Source organism: Vipera berus (genome assembly GCF_964194415.1).
Source record: "Vipera berus genome assembly, chromosome: 8".
Taxonomy (NCBI): Eukaryota; Metazoa; Chordata; class Lepidosauria; order Squamata; family Viperidae; genus Vipera; species Vipera berus.
In genome coordinates, this window is record NC_138211.1 from 18,432,887 (window position 1) to 18,454,771 (window position 21,885).

The 21,885-nt window shown below is 42.6% G+C and overlaps 1 protein-coding gene across 2 annotated transcripts in view; it reads left to right on the forward strand.

Moving 5' to 3' along the window:
* PDLIM2 (PDZ and LIM domain 2) overlaps window positions 1–21,885 on the forward strand; it is a 59,205-nt gene that overhangs the window by 15,796 nt on the left and 21,524 nt on the right. For both annotated transcript variants that reach the window (XM_081333839.1, XM_081333840.1), the window contains exons 2-6: window positions 612–739; window positions 5,000–5,151; window positions 15,690–15,759; window positions 16,164–16,357; window positions 18,829–18,883. In XM_081333839.1, the coding sequence (XP_081189965.1) occupies window positions 647–739; window positions 5,000–5,151; window positions 15,690–15,759; window positions 16,164–16,357; window positions 18,829–18,883 (564 nt within the window). In that variant the 5' untranslated portion in view covers window positions 612–646. The remainder of the gene's footprint in view (window positions 1–611; window positions 740–4,999; window positions 5,152–15,689; window positions 15,760–16,163; window positions 16,358–18,828; window positions 18,884–21,885) is intronic.

The following is a 21,885-nucleotide window of genomic DNA, read 5'->3' on the forward strand; positions in this document are numbered from 1 at the left end:
AAAATCTGAAAAAAATGAAGAATTTATAAGCAGAAAGGAGGTTTTGGAAGGCATTTTTCCAATATTTGATGCAACAAACTGGCGGGGAGAATTGATTTGATTTGAACTTCTTTTTGTTCTGTTTGGCTTGTTCAAACTGCTTGCAAAGTAGATCCAGTTTTGATCTGTACTCTTGGCTAAATTTGTTCACTCTGAGAGGGCTTTGATCTCGTGAGAAGTATAATTGCTCATGGCTTCTGCTGTCTTTTGATTTTGGAGAAAATGTATTATGTAGGGCAGGGGTCTTCAGACTTGGCAACTTTAAGACTTGTGGACTTCAAACTCCCAGAATTCCTCAGCCAGCCCTCAGGGCTGGCTGAGGAATTCTGGGAGTTTGAAGTCCACAAGTCTTAAAGTTGCCAAGTTTGAAGACCCCTGATGTGGGGGCCTATGGTTTCCCAACTCCAATACACAGTACCACATTGTACCTATGGAAAAAAGAAACTGCTTTGGCATAAATACATCTGGGTCTTCCCTGGGCAGCTCTCATAATTGTCCACTTCTTTTATTGCATGCTTTTCATAGAAATATTCTCCTACCTTAAGTTCCTGTCTCTTCCTGTCTTCCTTCAGGGTGCTGTGGACACCTTGCCTCTAGTGGAGCGGCCATGTCGGTGAGTGTGAATCTGACCGGACCAGCACCTTGGGGCTTCCGCATTACAGGAGGAAGAGACTTCAGAAAACCCATCATAGTGTCTAAGGTAAGCAAACCAACCCTATGGTCAACATCATAAAGGTCTGAGTATGTAATTTTGGGGGGGACAAATGGAATTCTGATGTTCATTAGAAATCTAATGAGGGTTCGTGCTGTTCTCCTGCTGGCCGTCCATATTATGTGGCAGAATTGTAGCTTTCTGAGAAATATCCTTTATGGGGAAATTCTGGCCACATAAACTTAATCAACCCGTTTTCTGGGTTCGCACCAGGCTTTGACTCATTCTTCAACTCGATGCACTTTTGTCTGAAAATTCACGTCTTCCATAGTCAGTGTGTCTGTTCCCCCCACTCTCTATGACGTGCCCCAGACTAAAAGGAAGTAAGAAGCTTTCTACCCAGCTGTAGCACACTACAGCTCCCTTGGCTTCCTGCCAAAATAAGAAGTGTGGACACCAGCCTCCAGAATTCCCCAGCCAGCCATACAATTGTGGTGGCTGGGAAATTATAGGAGTTGAAGTCCACATATCTGAAATTTGACAAGTTTGAGAATGAGCCGTGGTGGTGCAGTGGCTGGAATGCAGAACTGCAGGCTACTTCTGTTGACTGCAAGCTGCCAGCAGTTTGGCAGTTCGATTCTCCCTGGCTCAAGGTTGACTCAGCTTTGCATCCTTCTGAGGTCAGTAAAATGAGGACCCAGATTGTTGGGGGGCAAGATGCTGACTCTGTAAACCGATTAGAGAGGGCTGAGAAGCACTATGAAGTATATAAGTGCTATTGCTACTGCAGTGTAGTCCTTGTTTCTCATAAGGTTTGGGGCAACCTTCTTCAGCCTCTGGACTTCCAGATATTTTGACTGAAGATCCATGAATTTCCTGCTGGAAAATTCTGAACATTGCAATCCTGGCACATCTAGTGCTCTGATTGAGAAGTTACAGCGATTCCATCTTTTCTTATATATCCAGCAAAGGTTGGGAGTTGGTCTTCTCCACCATTAAAGATGGTCCTGCTGGTTTGCACCTTGTGCTACTTATACTAGCTAGGATAGATGACTAATCTGGTCCAGAAATGAAATGGAAGAGGTCTGGAATATTTGTTTCAGCATTGACATAGCACTCTCAGCTGAGGTTTCTTCAAACCAGATTTGCTAAGTAAGCCACAGTTGGCTGGGTTCACACATCAGCTAAGCCATGGAATCATAGTTTGCACACTGAGCCAACTATGCTATTTCTGGGCTAAGAAATCGCAGTAAGCTAGCTAGAAGCCTTGATTTCCAACTATAATGGCTGGATCTACGCAACATGTTAAGCCCAAACTAAATACGTTGCATTATGGACAATCATGATACGTAAACCAAACGTGTATGTGGTTAAAGCATAAATAAATAAATAAATGATAGAATTGATGAGTGCATATGTTTTGGTGTCATTACTCACAGACCTAGATTTTGGTTGAAATTGCAGTTTGAAGCTGTAGTGAAGCTTAATCCAAGACAGGGCTGTCCTATTCTCTCCAACCAACAACATTCTTTTGCTAGGCGCTCTGAATGGAATTTCCTACCGAGAGGTGAACAAGAAGAGCTTGACTAGCTTGGCAGTTCCTGCACTGAATGTTTGTGGGATTTGTGCAGGACATCCTGGAATGCTGCACATTGCTTGTGTCTCCAGGGATTCCAGGTTTGGTTGGGCCAAAGGCTGTCAAAGAGGTCTGTTTTGCTGGGCGTTGAGCCAAGCATGACCTTTCAGTCTAATGGAGAGAACAGACCCTGTTCACCTTCCTTTAAGTGAGAAGTCCTCTTCTGGGAATGGACTCAAGAGTGTGGGTACGCAGGCAAGAGGAGTTTCAGAGATGTTTTTCTCAGTCTTGTCTTTGGGGTTGATCCAGGGAGCTCAGTTGAAAGGATCCTAGAGTAGATGTGCCTCCTAGTTGGTCTACTAATACTGAAGACCTAGGTGCAAGCCCAGGGCCCCATACCTGAAGGTACCCTCAAATTTAATATTGTATACCTTTTTATTATAGGGACGCGGTGGCTCAGTGGGTTAGGACGCTGAGCTTGTCGATCAGAAGGTCGGCAGTTTGGTGGGTCGAATCCCGAGTGCCGCGTAACAGAGTGAGCGCCTGTTACTCATCCCAGCTTCCGCTAACCTAGCACGTAAAAAATGCAAGTAGAAAAATAGGGACCACTACAGTGGGAAGGTAACAGCGTTCCGTGCGCCTTTGGCTTCTAGTCATGCCGGCCACATGACCACGGAGACGTCCTCGGACAAGCACTGGCTCTTCGGCTTTGAAACGGAGATGAGCACCGGCCCCTAGAGTCGGAAACGACTAGCACGCATGTGCGGGGGAACCTTTACCTTTACCTTTTTATTGTTTGCAAAACTCTTCCCCTCGCTGATTGGCAGGCTCTTCTTTCCTCCTTTCTGCTCCTATGCTTCCTCAGGAAAGAAGAAAGACACACACATAGCAGGAAATACTGTACTTTGCTTGGAGGTCTAAGCCCCCTTACCACTGGCAATACTACTCGTTCCACTCATGTATCTTGAACTTCCTGGGTAGAGCATAGGGGAAATGGAGACTCATTTATAGCATTCCTATTTAAGTGTAAATAGATATCAAGTTCAGAAAACAATAATGCCAGAAACTATTGGCAGAAGATGCTGAAGGAAAGTTGTGGTCCAAGTCAACATCTGTCTGGGGAACCCTCTCACTGCTGCTTTGATTTGTCAGCTGTTCAAAGATTAGAAAACCAAAGCTCTGCATGCTAGTACTACTTTTATTATAAGGAAAAGTAATGGAATCTTTTAAGTCTGAATGCGCCTTGCCCCCCACCCTATCTTTGTAAGAACTAGGGAGGGTTTTATATGAGACGCTTTCTTGGGTTGCAGTCCTGGCCCAAACGCAGGTTTCCTTTATCTGACCGTTTCCTTGGATGCGGCTCTTTCTCTCCTTCTTCAAGCTAATTCTTTCTGCCCTTTCTTTTGAGTTTATAAATTAAACATAGGCAGTATAAAAAGCTTTCTGAAATGGTTGGCTGTAGTCTTTTCATTTTTCTATTAGGGATGGTGGCAAGGACTTCTTTACATGCCTGGGGTGATTTCAAAGATTGTGCTTTCCTTGCCACATCCCTTCCCTTGTGGTGCTTTAAATTACAGTTGTTTGGAGGACGAAACTCTGCATTTTAACCAACAGTTTTGCATAAAAGTTTCAGTCTGCTTCTGCTCACACACTTATTTGTCTAGAAACCAGCAAAGAGAGAGGAGACCACACTTTAAAAAAACAACACAACTTTTCTACTTCCTGCTCATTGTTGTCTCCGAAATGCTTTTTGCGTGTGGAGGTCGCTTAGAGGTTCAAGTGAGTTAGGTCTAACTCACTCCAGGCTACTTGACCTGGCGATTAAAATTTTCTGTTTCTGGCTTGAAGGCTGATCTTTATATTAAGGAACAGAGCAGCTTTGTATGAAGTCCAATCTACTCTCCTCTTGATAGTCTACACAGCTCATAGAATTTCAAGCTAGAGGCCATGCACATATGGGCACCACATTCTCGGTTCCAGATATGAATGCGTGGTCTACTACTGGTTTCTCCTTACATTACTGGGCAATGTAGAGAAGAAAAACTTGCATTAAAAAAATTGCCAGGAGGAATAAGTAGTCCTTCAAAAGGAGCTCTTGTTTTATCTTTTGCAAATTTAATTCTAGAGGTTTTTGGAGGGAGTCAGTCAGAAATAATTAGCGTTTATAATTAAACATAGTGTTGCGAACCAATTAATAGGTTCAAGTGGAGGGATTCTTGAAGGAGTCTAAAAGTTGATTCGTGGCAACTGTGGACCAATCTTTGTTAACAAGATTGGATGATTGAGCTTGGACAATTGAGTTCATTGACAGACCCTTGAAGGAGTTAATTTAGCACACATTACTAATTAATCCTGAGAAATACTTAATGCAGATCTTTGTCTGGGTACCGGAGGAAGGCTATCCTTGTTTTGGATGGTGGAGAGGTTAAAAAAAATGTGAATTTTCTGTTTCTCTTAATTATAATAATGTTTGTCAACTTTAATGACTTTATATGTGGACCTCAACTCTCAGAATTTCTCAGCCAACAAGCAAGCTGGATGAGGAATTCTGGGAATTGAAGTCCACAAGGCTTAAAGTCGCTAAGGTTGAGAAACACTGGGCTATTGGAAAATATGATATTGTCCTTACATTCTAAGATTCCGCCTTAGTATGGCTAAGAAAATAGGAATGTATTTTCCAACAAACACATTTCAGTTGCAGATGTCTTTGCTTTGCTTTGTGCTACACACAGGTGATAGAGCATGGCAAAGCAGCTCTAGGTGACCTTCGAACCGGAGATGTCATAATTTCCATCAATGGGGAGAGTACTTCTGAGATGCTTAATGTGGAGGCACAGAACAAGATAAAGCAGAGCCCTGGGCAGCTGCAGTTGCAAGTGGACAGGTGAGTTTATCTAAGTGAAGACAAAGTCATCCACCTAGCTATGTGCTCAGGTACTCTTTCCCACAGGTAACCTTAGGAGCAACTCAACCTCAGAGGTATCATTTGTGCAATATTATGTTATAGTATGATTAGGTAGCCATTTCCAATGAAAAACAGACTTGGCCCGCTGATCTCCCTGGCGTTCCCATTGCTGTGGTTGAAATCCAGTGAATGGAAGGCAGGCCTCAGCAGGCTTCAGAACATCATTGAAGTTTTCTGGGCTTGGAAACTGAGCTATCTGGCTTGATTAGTTCTTGGATGAGAGACAGCAAGGAATCTCAAAGGTGGAGGCTAGATTGGGAAATTAATTGAGAGACATCCTGGAGGAAAGCCAGTACCAATAATTTAGGTACTGTTTGCTGAAAAACCTCAATGAACTTGTCACCAGGAGCAACTCAACGCAACTCAATGGTGTCTCTGCTTTTATTTTCACTTAGGAGATAGGACATGGTGGAGAGTCATCTCTCTAATGGCTGGTCAGGAGGCCTACATGTCCCTTTTGATGCAGGTAGACACAAGAGAAAAGAACTTTGTTTTTGGCAATGCCAGTAGCGTAAAGCTGAAGGGTTTGGTTGCTTGAGGCATACTCTCAAGTAAAGCCGTGCAAGTGCCAGAAGTACCTCCTAAAGCAAATACATTTTTTCCCCTATGCTTGGAAGACTCTCAGTGGTTAAAGTATTGCACAAAGGTTGGAGAAACCCTGATTAGGTCCTCATACGATCTTAGAATTGGGGGATGGGGGATGCAGTTCTTATCCATCAGCCCAATTTATTAAATAATTATTGTGGGAATAAAATGAGGGGAAAACCCTCCATGACCTCATCTTCTCAAGGTCTCATCAATGTTGCCTTGAAAACTGTATGTGTTTTGACATCCAAAATGGCGGACCTTATTCACAGGCCATGAGGAGGAATTCATTTTAGTGAATTTAGTGATCTGAGGGGTCCTTGGTACCCTCTGAGGTGGTTTGTTTTCTTGCAGATGTTTCACTACTCAAATTAGGTAACATCATGAGTGTTGATGATATTAGCTAGTTTAGGTAATGAAACATCTGTAAGAAAACAAACAAGATCACAGAACACCAAGGAACCCTCATTTCAACCTTGAGCTACAAATATTCTTTATTTAAGCTTACTGTAAACTTGCTTCAGGTATGAACGCTTAACAAAAGCATCAATGAAGTGCAAAGCTAGATAATATGGGACAGCGTAGATCTCTTATGCCAGGCTCATGGAAAGATGGTGACAAACTGAAGCAGAAATTGTGAATATTTAACTCTGTGTATGCGAGTGCACAGCTTGTGTAATAGGAAATGTCTACAGACTTGGGAATTTTTTTCCTAAATTTTCTTTTCCAACTGAGTAAGTGTCATCTCATTGCCAGTTCAGGACATTCTGAGACCCCTGAGGTGACAGGCACATAATCTTTGCATATTTTTTTAGCATCTTAAAAAGCATCAATGTTTTTAGCATTGCCTAATACTAATACAGGGACGCGGTGGCTCAGTGGGTCGGCAGTTTGGTGGGTCGAATCCCGAGTGCCGCGTAACAGAGTGAGTGCCTGTTACTCGTCCCAGCTTCTGCCAACCTAGCAGTTTGAAAGCACGTAAAAATGCAAGTAGAAAAATAGGGACCACTACGGTGGGAAGGTAACAGCGTTCCGTGCGCCTTTGGCATCTAGTCATGCCGGCCACATGACCACGGAGTCATCCTCGGACAAGCGCTGGTTCTTCGACTTTGAAACGGAGATGAGCACCAGCCCCTAGAGTTGGAAACGACTAGCACGCATGTGCGGGGGAACCTTTACCTTTACCTTTAATACTGATAATAAAACCTAATGCACCGTGTTTTGCTATTTGGCATTAGTTGGGAGGTATTTCCAGACTTATAAGCAATGGGCACTTAAGACCCCTTTCTCTGTAAGGTTGCTGGCTATTGACTGCTTTCTGTGTGCTAGGACTGGAAGAATCAAAAGTTTCAGGACAACAAATTCCATTCAAAAAGTCCACAATTTTAATAGGCAGCATAGCATGATGATTTGCACATTTAGATCCGGAGAAAGACAGAGAAGATCCCTGGCTTGAAGGCCCTGAGGGTGGAAGTGGATAGTGGAGTTAGGACATAGAATAACAGGTTGGAAGAACTTTAGAAGTCTTCCAATCCAGCCCTCTGCTCAAGCAGAAACCCTATACCACGGGTAGGCAACCTCGGCTCTTTTATGACTCGTAGACTTCCAACTCCCAGAATTCCTGAGTCAGCGACTCAGGAATTCTGGGAGTTGAAGTCCACGAGTCATAAAAGAGCCGAGGTTGCCTACCCCTGCCCTATACCATTCCAGACAAATGGTTGTCCAGTCTCTTCTTAAAAACCTCCGGCGGATGGAGCAGTCACAACTTCTGAAGGCAACAGCATTCCACTGGTTAATTGTTCTCACTGTCAGGAAATTCCTTCTTCGTTCTAGGTTGCTTCTCTCCTTGATTATGTTCCATCCATTGCTTCTTGTTCTGTCCCCTGGTCAATCCTCTCTTTTCTGCGATAGCCCCTCAAGGACTGAAAGACTGCCATCGTGTCCCCACTAGTCCTTCTCTTCGATAGGCTAGCTAGACATACCTCGCTCCCTCGACCCTGTATCATACAGTTGAGCCTCCAGCCCCTTTATCTTCTTTGTTGCTCTTCTCTGCACTCTTTCCTATGGGTCTCAGCATCTTTTTTGCATTGTTGTTTGTCAGACGGTTGGTTTCTCTTCCGCAGTGTTCCTAAGCTGCTTTGTTGGCTGTGAGAGCCTGTTGGCGGTTTGGAAAGCAGCAAGCAGCTGAACCACGATGGGCTAACTGGAAGGAGAAGCAATTTTGCAGATTTTTTTCCCTCCAGCTGGTTCCAATGCTTGTGCTCTTGTTTATTCTTGTTGTTGTTGGGGGTTGAGGACTTGGGAACTGTTGCTGGGAACGGCCTACAGATGGGAAAGGTCCTTACAAGATCAGTGAAACAGCTTCGTCTCCTTGTTTAGGATCTTTCATATGCAAACACTTGTCCACAGATGTTGTTGTGCCAAAGAAATCCAAATACGTTCCCTGAAATGGTTGTATGCCACTCTACAGTATGTTGTGTGCTGTGCTGTATTTATTTCAGTGTTTTTATCCAGAATAACGCTGAGCTCTGCTTAGTTGTTCGTACTGGATGATTTTTATTAAGAGAAAAGCAAAAAAAAAAGGGGGGGGAATCCTCATCAAAACATGATTTGCTTTCGAGTCTCCTTCCTAATCTCAGTTGTTTTTTGTGCATTGTGAGAATATCCGTGCACTTTCCAAAAGGATCGGATGGCATTCCTAAAGCTTAACTTGTTTCCATGTATGCACACTTGAAATAGTGTTGAGGGTGGGCTCCGAGTTTTAAAAAGCAAAGAAGCCCCCTTTCCCCCCCCCCTTACTTACCCTCCCTTCTCCCCCAGTTAATCAGAAATATCTAATTGTTGGCTTATGCAACCCATTTCTCTTCTTTTAAGGATGTGTGAGAACCTCTTTCACCAGGACAGGGTGTATTCTTCTGGGAAGTTGTTGGGCAAGGTCTTCTAGGTTGTAGAGCCACAGGCCAAATCAACACCCGAATCTCTGCTTGCCAACGCTCTGGTTGCTGACACTGAATGTCCTCCTTCAAGGTCTCCGTGACGGCGGTTGGTATTTGTTTTGGAGAAAGGACTGAAAGAGCCAAGTTTTCCCCTCTTTCTCATGGGGCCTTTTTAGGAGAGGTAGGCCAGGAGAACTTCTGATTAACAAAACACGGTTGGGACTGCGGTCTGAGTTTTCCTGGGCCTCTTGCATAAGCTCTGTGATCCCATATGAGTCTAAACAAACATTTGTCTGAAATGGTATAGGGCCTCCTGCTTGATCAAGGGGTTGGACTAGAAGACCTCCAAGGTCCCTTCCGACTCTATTGTTCTATGTTCTAAATGGGATGGGAAGGCTACCCTTTGGTGAAGTAGCTCATCGGCCATTGGACAGGAGAAAAGACTGGCAGAATCATGTAAGGTGGAGAAGAAAACAGGGTTATTGTCTTCAGCGAAAGGCAAGGCCTGGACTTTTCTGGTTTGAGCAAAATGGACTATGCCTTTACGAGCAGCTCACAATGCAGGGTGTGGCATTTACTGGCATGATTCAGAAATTCTCTTTCCACACCCTCAACTGGATGTTGGTCAGATGCCTCAGATGATCGAGATGAGACCAGTGAAGGGAATCCTAGGGAAATCCTTAACTCAACTTTCTCTTCTGCTGGAATTATTGGAGCTGAGATGTACTACTTTGCATCTGCTGTGTGAGCCTCGGCAGGATCTTGTTGCGCTCTTTCATTGCATGCTCTGGCTTGCATGTTTGGTATGCAGCAGTATTTGTGTGTGCACTGGAGTGCTGTGTGTACGTAGTGGAAAATCTAGATGTGTTATTGCCATCTGTCCACAGCTGCCTAGCCAACCAAGGTCCTATCATCTTTGTTCATTGCTGTGCCTTCTTTTCGTGTCATCTTCTGTTGTATGGTAGATGCAAGATCACCTTGGAAAGCCCTAATGGCATCTTGGCACCATTCCAAAACTGACAGACTGAACTTGAGCAGTTCAACAAGCAACATTCCTCTCATTCCGGGACTTTCAGCTCATCCTCTCCTCTTCCTCTCCTCCCCTCCTTTGAACATGCTGATTGTCTCCTGCTCCCAACCCACACTTGTCCTGGGGCACTTGAAGCTTTGTGAGTTGGCTCAATGTTTTTAGTTGGTTGACTTCTTCAGCTGTTATGAGGCTGATTTTTCTGGTTCAGAATTCTCCATACCAGTAATCCTGATTGGAATTTATTGTGCGCACTTTAGTGCTTTATTCTAATTAATGTGCATACACCTTTCTTCTTAATCCTTGAGGATTATCCTACTTAATTATTAGACAATTTTAGCAAGAATACCTTTGGTTCCCATCAAGTACCTCAGCCTGAGAAACTTCAAGCAGTGGCCCTTCATACATCTGGAGGACACCCAGGTGAAAAAGTTGTATTAACACATTTCTTGTGTGTCACTCTTGAACTAGTTAGTATATGCCATGTCTTGGTTTGGTATAAGATAAGAATATCACCAGGTTCTTTTAAAAGCAATTTTTTTTACATGCTATGGTATTCTAAAAATTGTACATGTGGATACCTAGCACATCCATTAAGAAAATGTGGAAGAGGTCCAAGACAAAGTTTAAGCTGGAGAACACCAATCTTGTTCTCTACTTATTATTCTTGACTGGTTTCCAGGAGTCTTCACGTAATAGACCTCAGCTGAGATTTTTTTTACAAAAACCACAGTCTTAGGTTCTGCCTTTTACTAAGAAGTCACCACCAGCCCTTAGAACTGAAGACCCTTGAGAACTGAAGAAGCTTTTTGGATGAGAAGCAAAACATTTTCAAAGGAAAAACAAAGTCCAGTTGCCTTTTGGGACAATCATAACCTGGATGATTGAGAAGCCCCATAGACACCAGGCCTTAGGATTTTTAATGTGTTAATATGCCCAGTCCATGAAGTGTTTCCTGCTACTTTTCCTTATTTTATCTTGTTTCCCAATCCTCCTAAAGCAGGGGTCCACAAGTCTTAAAGTTGCCAAGATTGACGACTCCTGTCCTAGAGTACTAGATGATAGATAGATAGATAGATAGATAGATAGATAGATAGATAGATAGATAGATAGATAGATAGATGATGGATGGATAGATGATGGATGGATGGATGGATGGATGGATGGATGGATGGATAGATAGATAGATAGATAGATAGATAGATAGATAGATAGATAGATAGATGATATAGACAAAATACATGCAGTAAATACATAGAGCAGATAGAATAGGTGGATGGATTGATCTGTTTATCTACATCTGTCTGTCTTGTCTGTACCTACCTACCTACCTACCTACCTATCTATCTAGTCGACAGACATACCTCAATAATATTAGCTTAGTTATAGCTGGGTCTAAAATGGGTGTATGGAGATTTGGTCTAGGTGACATTTATTTCCATCTTGGCTATAGGCCATAACAGGATTGTAAAACTAGTAGCAAACAATATACCGGTAACTTGTCATATGGTGAGGCATAGATTAAGTAAACAGCTGCCATTTAGAGTAGTCATGTCTGCGTTATGGGTAAAAAAGGAAGTTATGCAATCAAATTCTTGGCCTTGGCTAGATCTTTTCTCCTAACAGGATGGACTGCACATTTTTAAAAATGTACATTGGTATTTCATTAATAACTTCCCCTCCGCTTTTGACGTGTTTTGCTCTATTCTTCTTTAGACTCCTGCTATTTATGTCCAACTTCTTATGAAATGCCACTTTGAAATGCAAGATAAAAATTTAAACTTGTGCTTAGCAATAAATTCTTAGGTTGCCTAGATGACCTGGCTTTGGAGGGATGGGTGGTTGCTCATGGAGATGGAGAACTCCTCGCAAATTAAAAATTGCAATATAGAAAACAAGACAAATTCAGGATTTAAGAGTAAGCACGTTCCCCCACCATCCAAATCTGACGGTAGTAAAGACAATGGGTTTCTAAGTTGTAGCATGATTTTGATTTTGTTTTGGTGATGGTCAGTCACAGAATAAAATGCTGCATTTCTGCATATGTCTCATGTCGGTTCCAGGCAGAAGAAATAGGGTTAAAGGTAACCAGGAAGTGGAATGGTGATTTCAAATTCTTTGGTTTCACTTAGTTTTTATCTTTCAGGGCTGTGAGTTTTGTAACCTGGAAATGAATATGTTGTGCAACCCTTAGATTAAAAATAATGTATTTTCTGACCATGTTTTCTGACCATTTCTCTTCATGTATAACTATTTTACTGGTTTTTCAGATATGTCCTTAGCCTTAATCTCACTTTTTTAAAGCTGTTTTCTCCCTGTTAATTTGCTTCTGCATTGACTAGCAACTATCTGGCAGCCTTATTAGAGCCCACTTTACAAGGAAGCGTAAAGACCCTGAAAATAACCTGTGTCTTCCAAAGTCAATGCAATTATTTGCCTAACAGGCTATCTGGACAAGCATTTGATACTGTATAGAACAGAGCAGTCTTCCCTTAGCTGGAATCTCTTCTGGTTACAATTCCCATAATTCCCAGCCAAGACAGTTGGGATTCCATGAGTTTTAATTGCAGCTCATCTGGATTTGGAAAGGCTGAAATCCACAGTGGGTCAACTCTTGACTTTTGCTGTTCTGACTCTTTGGAACAAGCTTGCTGCATCTCAAGGTTCAGAGCAGGGCTCTTCAAACATGGCCCTTTTATGACTTGTGGACTTCAACTCCCAGAATTCCTTAGCCAGGCATGTGTGCCTGGTTGAGGAATTCTGGGAATTGAAGTCCACAAGTCATAAAAGGGCCAAGTTTGAAGACCCCTGGTTCAGAGGTTCCTTTCTCTTGTCATCTTCAAGAAAACCGTTCAGATCTGGCTTTTCTAAACAACCTTTTAGAGGTTAACATCTGGCTTTGTGTATTCCACTCAAATTGTTTATGTTCTGCCTTTCAATTCAACCTTTATATTTTTACTCTATTTTTTTAGGAAGCTTAAGCATGTTTGAACTGATTGCATGGTGTATATGAACTGATCAGACTACTTGACGTTATGCCAGTTCTATAAACAAATGACACAACGCTTTTCAAAATGGTAGTGATATTATCTCTTGCTGCAAAAACAAGAGTGTTCTGGCACCTGAAATGTTGGTTTTGAAGCTGCTAGCAGAGATTTCATTTTTCTTCTAGGATTACATGCACCTTATGCCTTCGGAGATATCTTTCACTGTATATATAGCTTTTTATAAACAAGCAAAGCTTAGAAAAAACAAGCATTCTCCTTTTGTATTTCTTTTCTTTGTCAAGCTGAGCATTCCTCCCCCCTTTATTATATCTCCTTTTAAAGTGTAGGTCTTGGATTTGTTTGTTTCATAGATTCTGGTAGTTGGGATTCCAAGTCCAATCAGCCAGTTTAAATCTCCCAGATCAATGGTTGTCTAGCCTCTTGTTCAGGTTGCCAGAGTAGCTATAATTGAGGTAACATTCCTGCTTTGTCAGTTATTCCATATAAAGTTGAGCCCATCCTTGTATAATTATGCTGTTATAAAGCCTTGCTGTTAAACAAGGGTCTCATCTGGCAACATTTAGCCTAAATCTGCCCTCCACACCTTCCTCCTCACTTGGGGCAGCTTGAGTCCTCACCAAAATTTAATTCCAGAAGAAAAAAGGAATGCGAGAGCTTCAGACTTGGAAGACTGACTTTGTGTATTTCTAGCAGTGCCAGATGCCAAAGGGAGAAAGTCTGAATCCTCTAACACCCCACAAGGAACATTCTACAGGGCTGATACAAGTACAATATGAAAGAGGCTAATTGCATTGCTTGGTCCCTATCCCACTCTGTTCCTAGTCACCGTAGTAACCTGACTCGCCTCCAAGAATATGCTTAGATTAGTAGGCTTAGCTTACACACTTTCAAGGCTGCCCATCAACAGCATTAAACTAAGGACTAAGACTTTGACTAAGGAGCAAGGCTGGTTGGGAAATTCTGGGAGTCGAAGTCCACGAGCCTTAAAGTTTTCAAGGTTGGATCCTGTGGTGTAGAGGTTCTATTGATGATTGACTTAAAGGTTTGGCTTTTGCTAGTGAGATTTTGTCTTCTTTCTATCACTTTGCATGAAACGAGAGGTGGTAGCTTGATCTGCAAGGTGTTGGCCCAGCCTGTTCTGCTAGGACAGGGGTCTTCAAACTTGGCCCTTTGATGACTTGTGGACTTCAGCTCCCAGAATTCCTCAGTCAGCGTGCCTAGCTAAGGAATTCTGGGAGTTGAAGTCCACAAGTCATCAAAGGACCAAGTTTGAAGACCCCTGTGCTAGGAGAAGGGGCAACTCAGCAACTGAAGTCAGAAATGAAGTCCACAAGCCTTAAGGTTGGACATCCCGGCTCTCCAGTCTGCCCTCTTCTCCTTCTTACTGCCTTTTGGTTCTTTCTCTTTTCCCCCCACTCCATAATTTAATTCCCTTTAATGAATTCCAGCTCTCAGCTACATCAAAGTGCATTCTTGTAGAGAGAATATAAAAGGAACCACTCAGTCCCCTCACCCACTCCCTGCTCCCAATTTTAGTGTCTGGGGTTGGGGGCGGGGAGGTATCCCAAACCTCCCCTTGTTCTGTGGCTGGAGTCAGCATCTCTTCTGATGTAAGGTAATTGGGAGTGGCAGAACCCTCTTTTAATCCCTGGTTAAGAAGCCCGTCTCTGTTGCATCTTGGCTGGAGCAAAGAGCCGTTATGGAAGCACTAAGAGTGTGCCATCTGTGGCTCATTTAAAGGCCTTAGAGTGAACACCCTGTGGGAAAGGCAAACTGTCTTGGTTAAGAAAGGATTATTTATTTATGGTGGGGTGTTGGTGTGAGATGAAAGAGTACCTAAGGGGTCTTCCATGTGGCAAGTTTTTCTCCCATGCAGAAACCGGCTGGAAGTGAAGCTGGATTGAGGAATGGCTGAGCAGATTCCAGGCCAGGTTTGGCTTTGGCAATGATGTTGGCCAAGTGCCTTCTCTTGCTTTAGATCCCTCTTACTTGTGCCAAGGAAGCAAGCACCAATTGCTTTTCCTTTCCCAATAGAAGAGACTATTTGTAGCTCTGTCTTGAACTGTGAGGTCCTTGGTACTCTCTGAACTTGCTTGTTTTCTTACAGATATTTCGTTTCCAAACTAGGTAATGAAAGTTGGGTAGTTGTTGGCTAATGAGATGTCTACAAGAAAACGACCAAGCTCAGAGAGATCGAATCTGGGTCGGTCACTGGAACGAGAGATTTAGTCTTCTAAGCTTTTGGATTTGTACTGAAGCCCACCTTCGCTCTACTTTTGTCTACTGCAATATGTGCTTTGGGCTATTCTGTGACTTGTATTTATGCGGTGCGTTCCTATTGGTTGATTGGTGTGTTGACGGCTGGCGATTGGCTGTTTTCCCTGTGCTGCCAAGCCCTTGGCTCCCAAATACTTCATAAACTGGTGGTAAATTAGCACTTCTGTTGACTGACAAGGGGCCCAGTGACCTTTAGCTCTGAAGAATAAATCTCTGGTCCCAGTGACCGGTCCAGATTCGATCTTGCAACGTTATCCTGAGACACATCTATTTGCCTTCATTCCTGAAGCTCAGAGGGCATCAAGGACTTCATATTTTCCATCAGCTGGTCTTGGAGGAGACCTTGTTTCCAATGGGAGGTCTGAGCCCCTCTCTTGACAATGTCCTCCTTGGACCTATGCCTTCTCACCCTTCATAGTCTCCACAATGCTATTTGTCTTCTTCTCACTTGAACTAGAAGGGGAAATTGGCAGAACTCATCAATTTCAATATTTTTGGTGGCGTTTTTTTTAAAAATAGAAGTTTCCTTATTTCATAAGTGGGTCGGTGAACCTGTCAGTCAACTGATTGCTTAAGATACTTTGGTTCTTAACTATCTGCCTTTGTCCTCTCGTCTTGCCTCAGGTCACAGCAGTTTTCTCCCAGCCAGACTAATGGCGAAAGTTCCCCAGAGATGTTGGCCATACGATTTCAGGTAAGGATCCCTTTGCTTCATTGCAGCTTGCTAGATGGGGCTGACGAGAATCAATCCAATTTCATTAAGTGAGCCAAAGATTACGCCGCTGCTCGCAACAACTTTGTTTTCCCTGTGTGTGGAGGAGGAGCTATCTGGGTACCACCAGTACTGCCTGGGTAACATGACTTTTGGTAACATGACTTTTCTTCCAAAGTTAACAATATGTGGGAAGAGGCCAGTCAGGGTAGGGCTCCTTTTATGGTTAGGGACGAAGAGTGATCTTAGTCATCCAATGTGGGGATGCTATCAAAGAGCAGCTAGCATTAATTTGTGCCACTGTGGCTGATGTCGCTTTGATTTTCTGTATACAGCCTATTCTTCTGAACTTGTTTTTTTTTAATTATGTTTGCCTTTCCCAACAGGATGTGGTGAGAACTAGAGACAATGGTCAGAATTCAGTGAGATCTTCCTACTCAAGTCCAGCCTCCATCAGTCCACGGCCCACCAGCCCCTACAGTCCTTCCTCTCCTGGGTATAGACCTGGCAGCCCATACAGCCCAATGAGACCCAGTCTGTCCACTGAGGTCAGAGGGGAGCCTGTGATAAACAGCCGCAGGTAGATGACACCTTTAGGAACTTAATCAGATCAAAAGTCTATTGAGTCTACCCACAGAAATGTCAAAAGAAAGACATGGAGAACAACATCTTTGGCATTCTTCCACTGAAAGATAGGGTGAAAAATACACTTCCTTAGATCAGGAGGAACTTGCATGTAAATATCTTATCCGATCCCGCACCTCATTATAATGAACCCCTTTGGTTGAAGATGCATTCATGAAGAACTGTAGTTTTGAATGAGCTGGACTGGAAATGAGGAAATGAGAAATGAGAACCATGCTGAAAGAGAAAGTATTGCTCACTAAGGCATATTGCACCAGCCATGTCTTTTTTACAGAATTGCTTGAATGGGAGGGAAGGATACCCACCCACCACCACTACCTAAAAAGCCTCTTTCAATTTTCAGAAGAAAAGGCAGGATGTAAATGCAATAAATAAATATATGTTTAACTGGGAAATCGGGGTTAATGGTGGTCTTCCAGAAATAATAGTATATGAAGTATATCCATAATATACTTGTTCTATTATGTTTAAAACATTGCTTAAAGTATTGAAAATAGCAGATTTTTTTTAAAAAAATTAATTGCCATTGAGAATGTCAGGGTTACAGGCATAAAATTATTTAACTTTTCATCCAAAGTTGAGTATAAGATTTTTTTTTAAAAAAGAACCATTACAATTTGCATCAAGATACATATTAGTTATAAGGTTCAGCCTTGGAACTAATTATTTAACATTAAAGTCTCTATTGTATTGTTATTTAATGTGTATACAGATGGTCCTTAACTTACACTACAATTGGGACTGGCATACGTTAGTGCAGTCATAAAGCAAGCCCTCATATGATCCAGCTCAATTTTATGGCCATAGTCATTAAGTGAATCCCATGATCATGGCTTGTTAGAAATTGGCTGGAAACATCCCAAATCGCGATCAGCTAACCATGGGATGTTGCCCCCGTCGTAAACTTGAGCCAGTTGCCAGTGACCTGAATTGCAATAATGTGTGTGTGGGACCGGTGTGACAGACACAACTTTGAGGATGAGCCATAAGTCAACTCCTAAGCCATTGTAACTTTGAACAATTGTTACTCGAAAGTCGAGGACCATCTGTGTGTCCATGTGTACGCACGTTCATTCTTACCTAAATTGGGAGTGAAAAACCTTTATTTTTAATCAAGGAAAATGTGGTTGAGGGTGCCAGGTGTGTGTCAAGCATCTTTTTTTTTCTTGTTCTGCTGCTCCTTGTTCACGCTCGCTCTCCCGTTCCCCTTGGCTCAGTAGGCTGCTGATCAAGCTACAAATGACTCCTTTTGCCAACATTTTGCAGAGATAACTTGCCAGAGCCTTAAGGCTCCTGATCCAGGCACATAAACTTTGTTTAACAGTAATCTGTTTAAGGATTTTGCCATGAAATAATGCAGTGGACCGGTATCTGCTTTCTGGTGTGCCTAAATGAAACGTGAGCTGGTTTTAATATGAACCAGCAGGTGCTATTATTTCAGTCTAATCTGTAATGTTTTGCATTGCTTCCCATAACTTGCCTTTTGTTTGGCCAGCCTTTCAAACATCTCTTCATCATGCAGGCCAGGCTTCTACTGTACTTGTAAACAAAAGCTCTCCTGCCTTTTAAAAATAATGTGACACGATGCTCACTAGCCACTCATTACGGTCTCCAGTCCTCCCTTTTCTAATCTAAGTGTCATTTTGATTTGGATTCTGCTATAGCAGTTCGGCAAGATTTGATTTTCTGACCCTGCTTTTCGATTTTTAGTTGTCTACCTGGTTTTTAGAAGGTAGCCCCGATAGATTATTTTAAGCTTGGAGGTTAGATGTGTTTGGGGTAAGGAGTAAGCTGTCTTAGATGCCTTAACAGGACATTATACTTGGAGCTGATGGATTTTGTTGGTCTCCCAACATTATCTCTTCATGCTCTACACCAGCGTTTCTCAACTTTAGTCATTTTAAGATGTGTGAATATCAACCTTGGTGGAGCAGTGGGCTAATGCCTCCTTAAGTAACACCAGCTGCCTGCAATTAGTGCAGGTTCGCATCCCACCAGGCTCAAGGTTGACTCAGCCTTCCATCCTTCCGAGGTAGGTAAAATGAGGACCCAGGTTGTTGGGGGCAATTAAGCTGACTTTGTAATAATGCCGCTTGGGGTGTGTGTGAAAGCCCTAATAAGCAGGCATATACATAGAATGAAGGCTATTGCTAAGCACGTTGATTTGTGCTTAGAGTGTAAGCCGCCCTGAGTCTTCGGAGAAGGGTGGGATATAAATGGGATTAAAACTCCAGAATTCCCCAGCCAACATAGCTGGCTGGGGAACTCTGAAGTTGAAGTCCACACATCTTAAAATCGTTACGATTGAGAAAACTGCCCTAAGCACATACTTCTTCCTCTTTCTTATCCATAATAAGCACACCTGTTTCCATGTTTCTGTTCTCTCTCTCTCTCTCTCTCTTTTAGCTTCCAGTCAATGGGGACTTCACTTCAGAGTCAGCAGGAGTCAAGCAACAGACAGGTAAAGTGTGGGAGCTCAAACTATTTTTGGGATTCCCTGGAATCTTGGTTAGATGATACTTAAGTATAGCTACCCTGAGCACTTTGTTCTGGAAAAAAGCATATTTGTGTCACAGGTGATTTATAGGAAACAATTTGACTGTGGGGAAAGACCAGGAGGAGCATGGAAAAAAACGGTACAGGGGGGACCTTGTAAGAAATGCAGTTAAACCCCCGTACTTGGCTGAATTTTCTGTTTCTTTAATAGCTTTAGCAGCAGGGACCATCATAACAGGAGCCATATGCCCACGGAAGCATAGTCAGCTAATATTTGTGTAATGTGATCAAAGGTGAAAAAAAATTAACAATGGTTCGACCTGCTATCCTCTTTCCCTTTTATAGAACTTGTATTATCAACTCTAAGCTGACGGCTTCCAAGTCATTCATCTCCATTGCTCTCAGCTAGCCAAGGGACTTCTCTAGCCTCTGTTGGCCCTTTAGGCCTATGTCTCAGCTGTTGTGATCTTGTTGCTTTGAACTGGATGCTCTCCTGCACATGTCTCTGCAGCCCACAGCACACCTGGCTGGCTGAGGACTTTTGCTTGTTTCTGCCGGATGTCTCCAAGCAACAAATGGGATCCAGGGAGGCAGAACCAGTTTGGGGAGATGCTGCTTGCATCTTTTACACAAGGGGCAGGTTGAAGTCCTTCCTCCTGAGGCCTATTAAAGTGTCTTCTGCAAGCAAATCCACAATTGCCTCAGCCAAAGAGACCTGTTCAGGTAGTTCATGAGGGAACCCCTGGTGCGACTTTGCAGCCTCTCATGATGCTTCGAAGTGCAGCACAAAGTCTAGAGAACTCGAAGTTAAACAGCTAAGCTTTTCAGTGATATTAGCAGTCACCTGAGAAGATCTTAGCTCTCAAGAATTGTATCAGGTTATATTTCTTCTCCACCCCCTCCACTCTTATTTACAAGTAGTGTAAATAACCGTGCTTTGTCATCATCTAGACCAGGGGTAGGCAATGTCCACGAGTCATAAAAGAGCCCAGGTTGCCTACCCCTGGTCTAGACCAAGGTCCCTTGCCCTCAGTTTTACAATTCTCAGAGCCTTCTGAAAAATTCAGTGGCCATATTCAATACAATGGCTATACCATAACTCTTAAAATAGCCTTTGCACACTTTCAAATTGGAGGCAACCTACATCACTATCCAAACATCTTGGAAAATAAAGGGAAAATATTGCTTCTGTCCACATACATGATCTGGCCCCACTCATCTCGTATTGCTTTCTTGCTCACTTCGCTTTTTTATGCCATCAGAAATATTAAGTAATGCCTTTGACTGGCCAAAGGTTGCCCATCCCTGCATCCTGCTGTCTTCGTTTGAATGTATTTCTCAATCACTTATTTCTAAAAAAAAGGAAAGAAAGAAAAGAAAAGGTTCTCTTTCTTATTCAGTTAAAAGCAATATTGGTTTGCTTTTATTTGATAATGAGGATGGGATGGGACTTGAAGGATATTGATGCAGATGTGAGTGGGGTGTCCATGGCTGTAATAATTAATAGAATTAAACGTCTAAGAGAGAATCAAGTTATCTCTATGGAAATTGCTAAGCTCCCCTATGATAAACGGAACAGAATGACAGAGTTTGAAGATGCGTTGGAGGTCTTCTAGTCCAACCCCTTGCTCAAGCAGAAGACCCTATAATATTCCAGACAAGCAGCTGTCCAGTGTCTTCTTAGAAACCACTATCATGTCATCCTAGCCCTATTCTCTAGACTGGACGCCATGAAGCTTTAAAAATGTATATCTACTATTAGTTTCTTGGAAATCAGGACCACTTTGATAACTAGACTGAAGTGTTTTCCCATGAGAAAACTTTTAGTCACTCTATCTTACTTCCCCCCCCCCTAACTTCTTATGTTTGATCAAAATCAGTTCCAGTCTCCACTGGTGGAAAAACAAAAGGGTTAACACAATTGGATATTGTGTAATCCTGAAATGAAGTATTCATTTTAAATCCACTGAAACAAATCTGTTTCACTTGTACAATTTCATTGGCTGCATTTTGGTATGGGAAGCAGATTTTACTGCATTGGTTTATTCAAATCAATAGTTCAGTTAAATCCATAAATGAATTGCTTACATCCTGAAGGCTTTAAGCAGATGTGAGAAGCTAAAGATAGTGCCCTGCCCTGTGAAACTATAATCTTACAAAAATATTCAACTCAACATTTTTCTCCACCCTTAGTCAATGTAATCCTGAGCCCTGAAGGACACATCAAACTGGTTGGACTTAATGCTTTTGTATGTTGTTCAATCTGGATTCTCAAGAATGTTCATCCTGCAATGCTGCTCCTTTTTTCTTGCCAGAATGTGTCCAGAAATGGAAACATGAAGATTGTTTAGGGGACAATATTTAAATGAGAGTGTAAGTTCATGGGGTGTTATGGCTGCAGGACTGAGCTTTGAACTCCATTTTGAATCTTAACGTGGCTGTGAACTGACTTTGGTGGCCTTAGGCACGTTCTCAGCTTCAGTCTCTCACCTGCACTAAGGGGGAAGATAAGAGAAGTCATTAAATGTCTTTTTGTGAAAATGATGAGTTAATGAATGTGGAACTCTCAGAACCATTGAAAGCTCTTAATTGTTGTTGACTGTAGTTATGATTATCATGATGATTATTTCCACACTACAGATGTACTGCTTGGCTGCACTTTCCCCTGCAATTGTACTGGGCATTTTCGGAGTTTGTAAGCCAACTTCCCAGGGCGATCTTCTGGAATGCTTCTGCCCTCCTAAGGAACTTTTTCTGTCTCTCCTCCTATAGTCTTTGAGGTCTTGTCTCCATGCCCATGTGTCCTGGCATTTCCCTCAGCTGTTGCTCTTGGGCTGGAGCTCTTGTTTGTTTGCTTGCTTTGGCTCCAGAGACTGGTCTGTCTGTGTTTTTGATATATTCTGGGGCTGTTTTTCAAGCCCAAATTTTTGGGAGGAGACGTTGGCCCAAAACACACTGCTTGCCAGC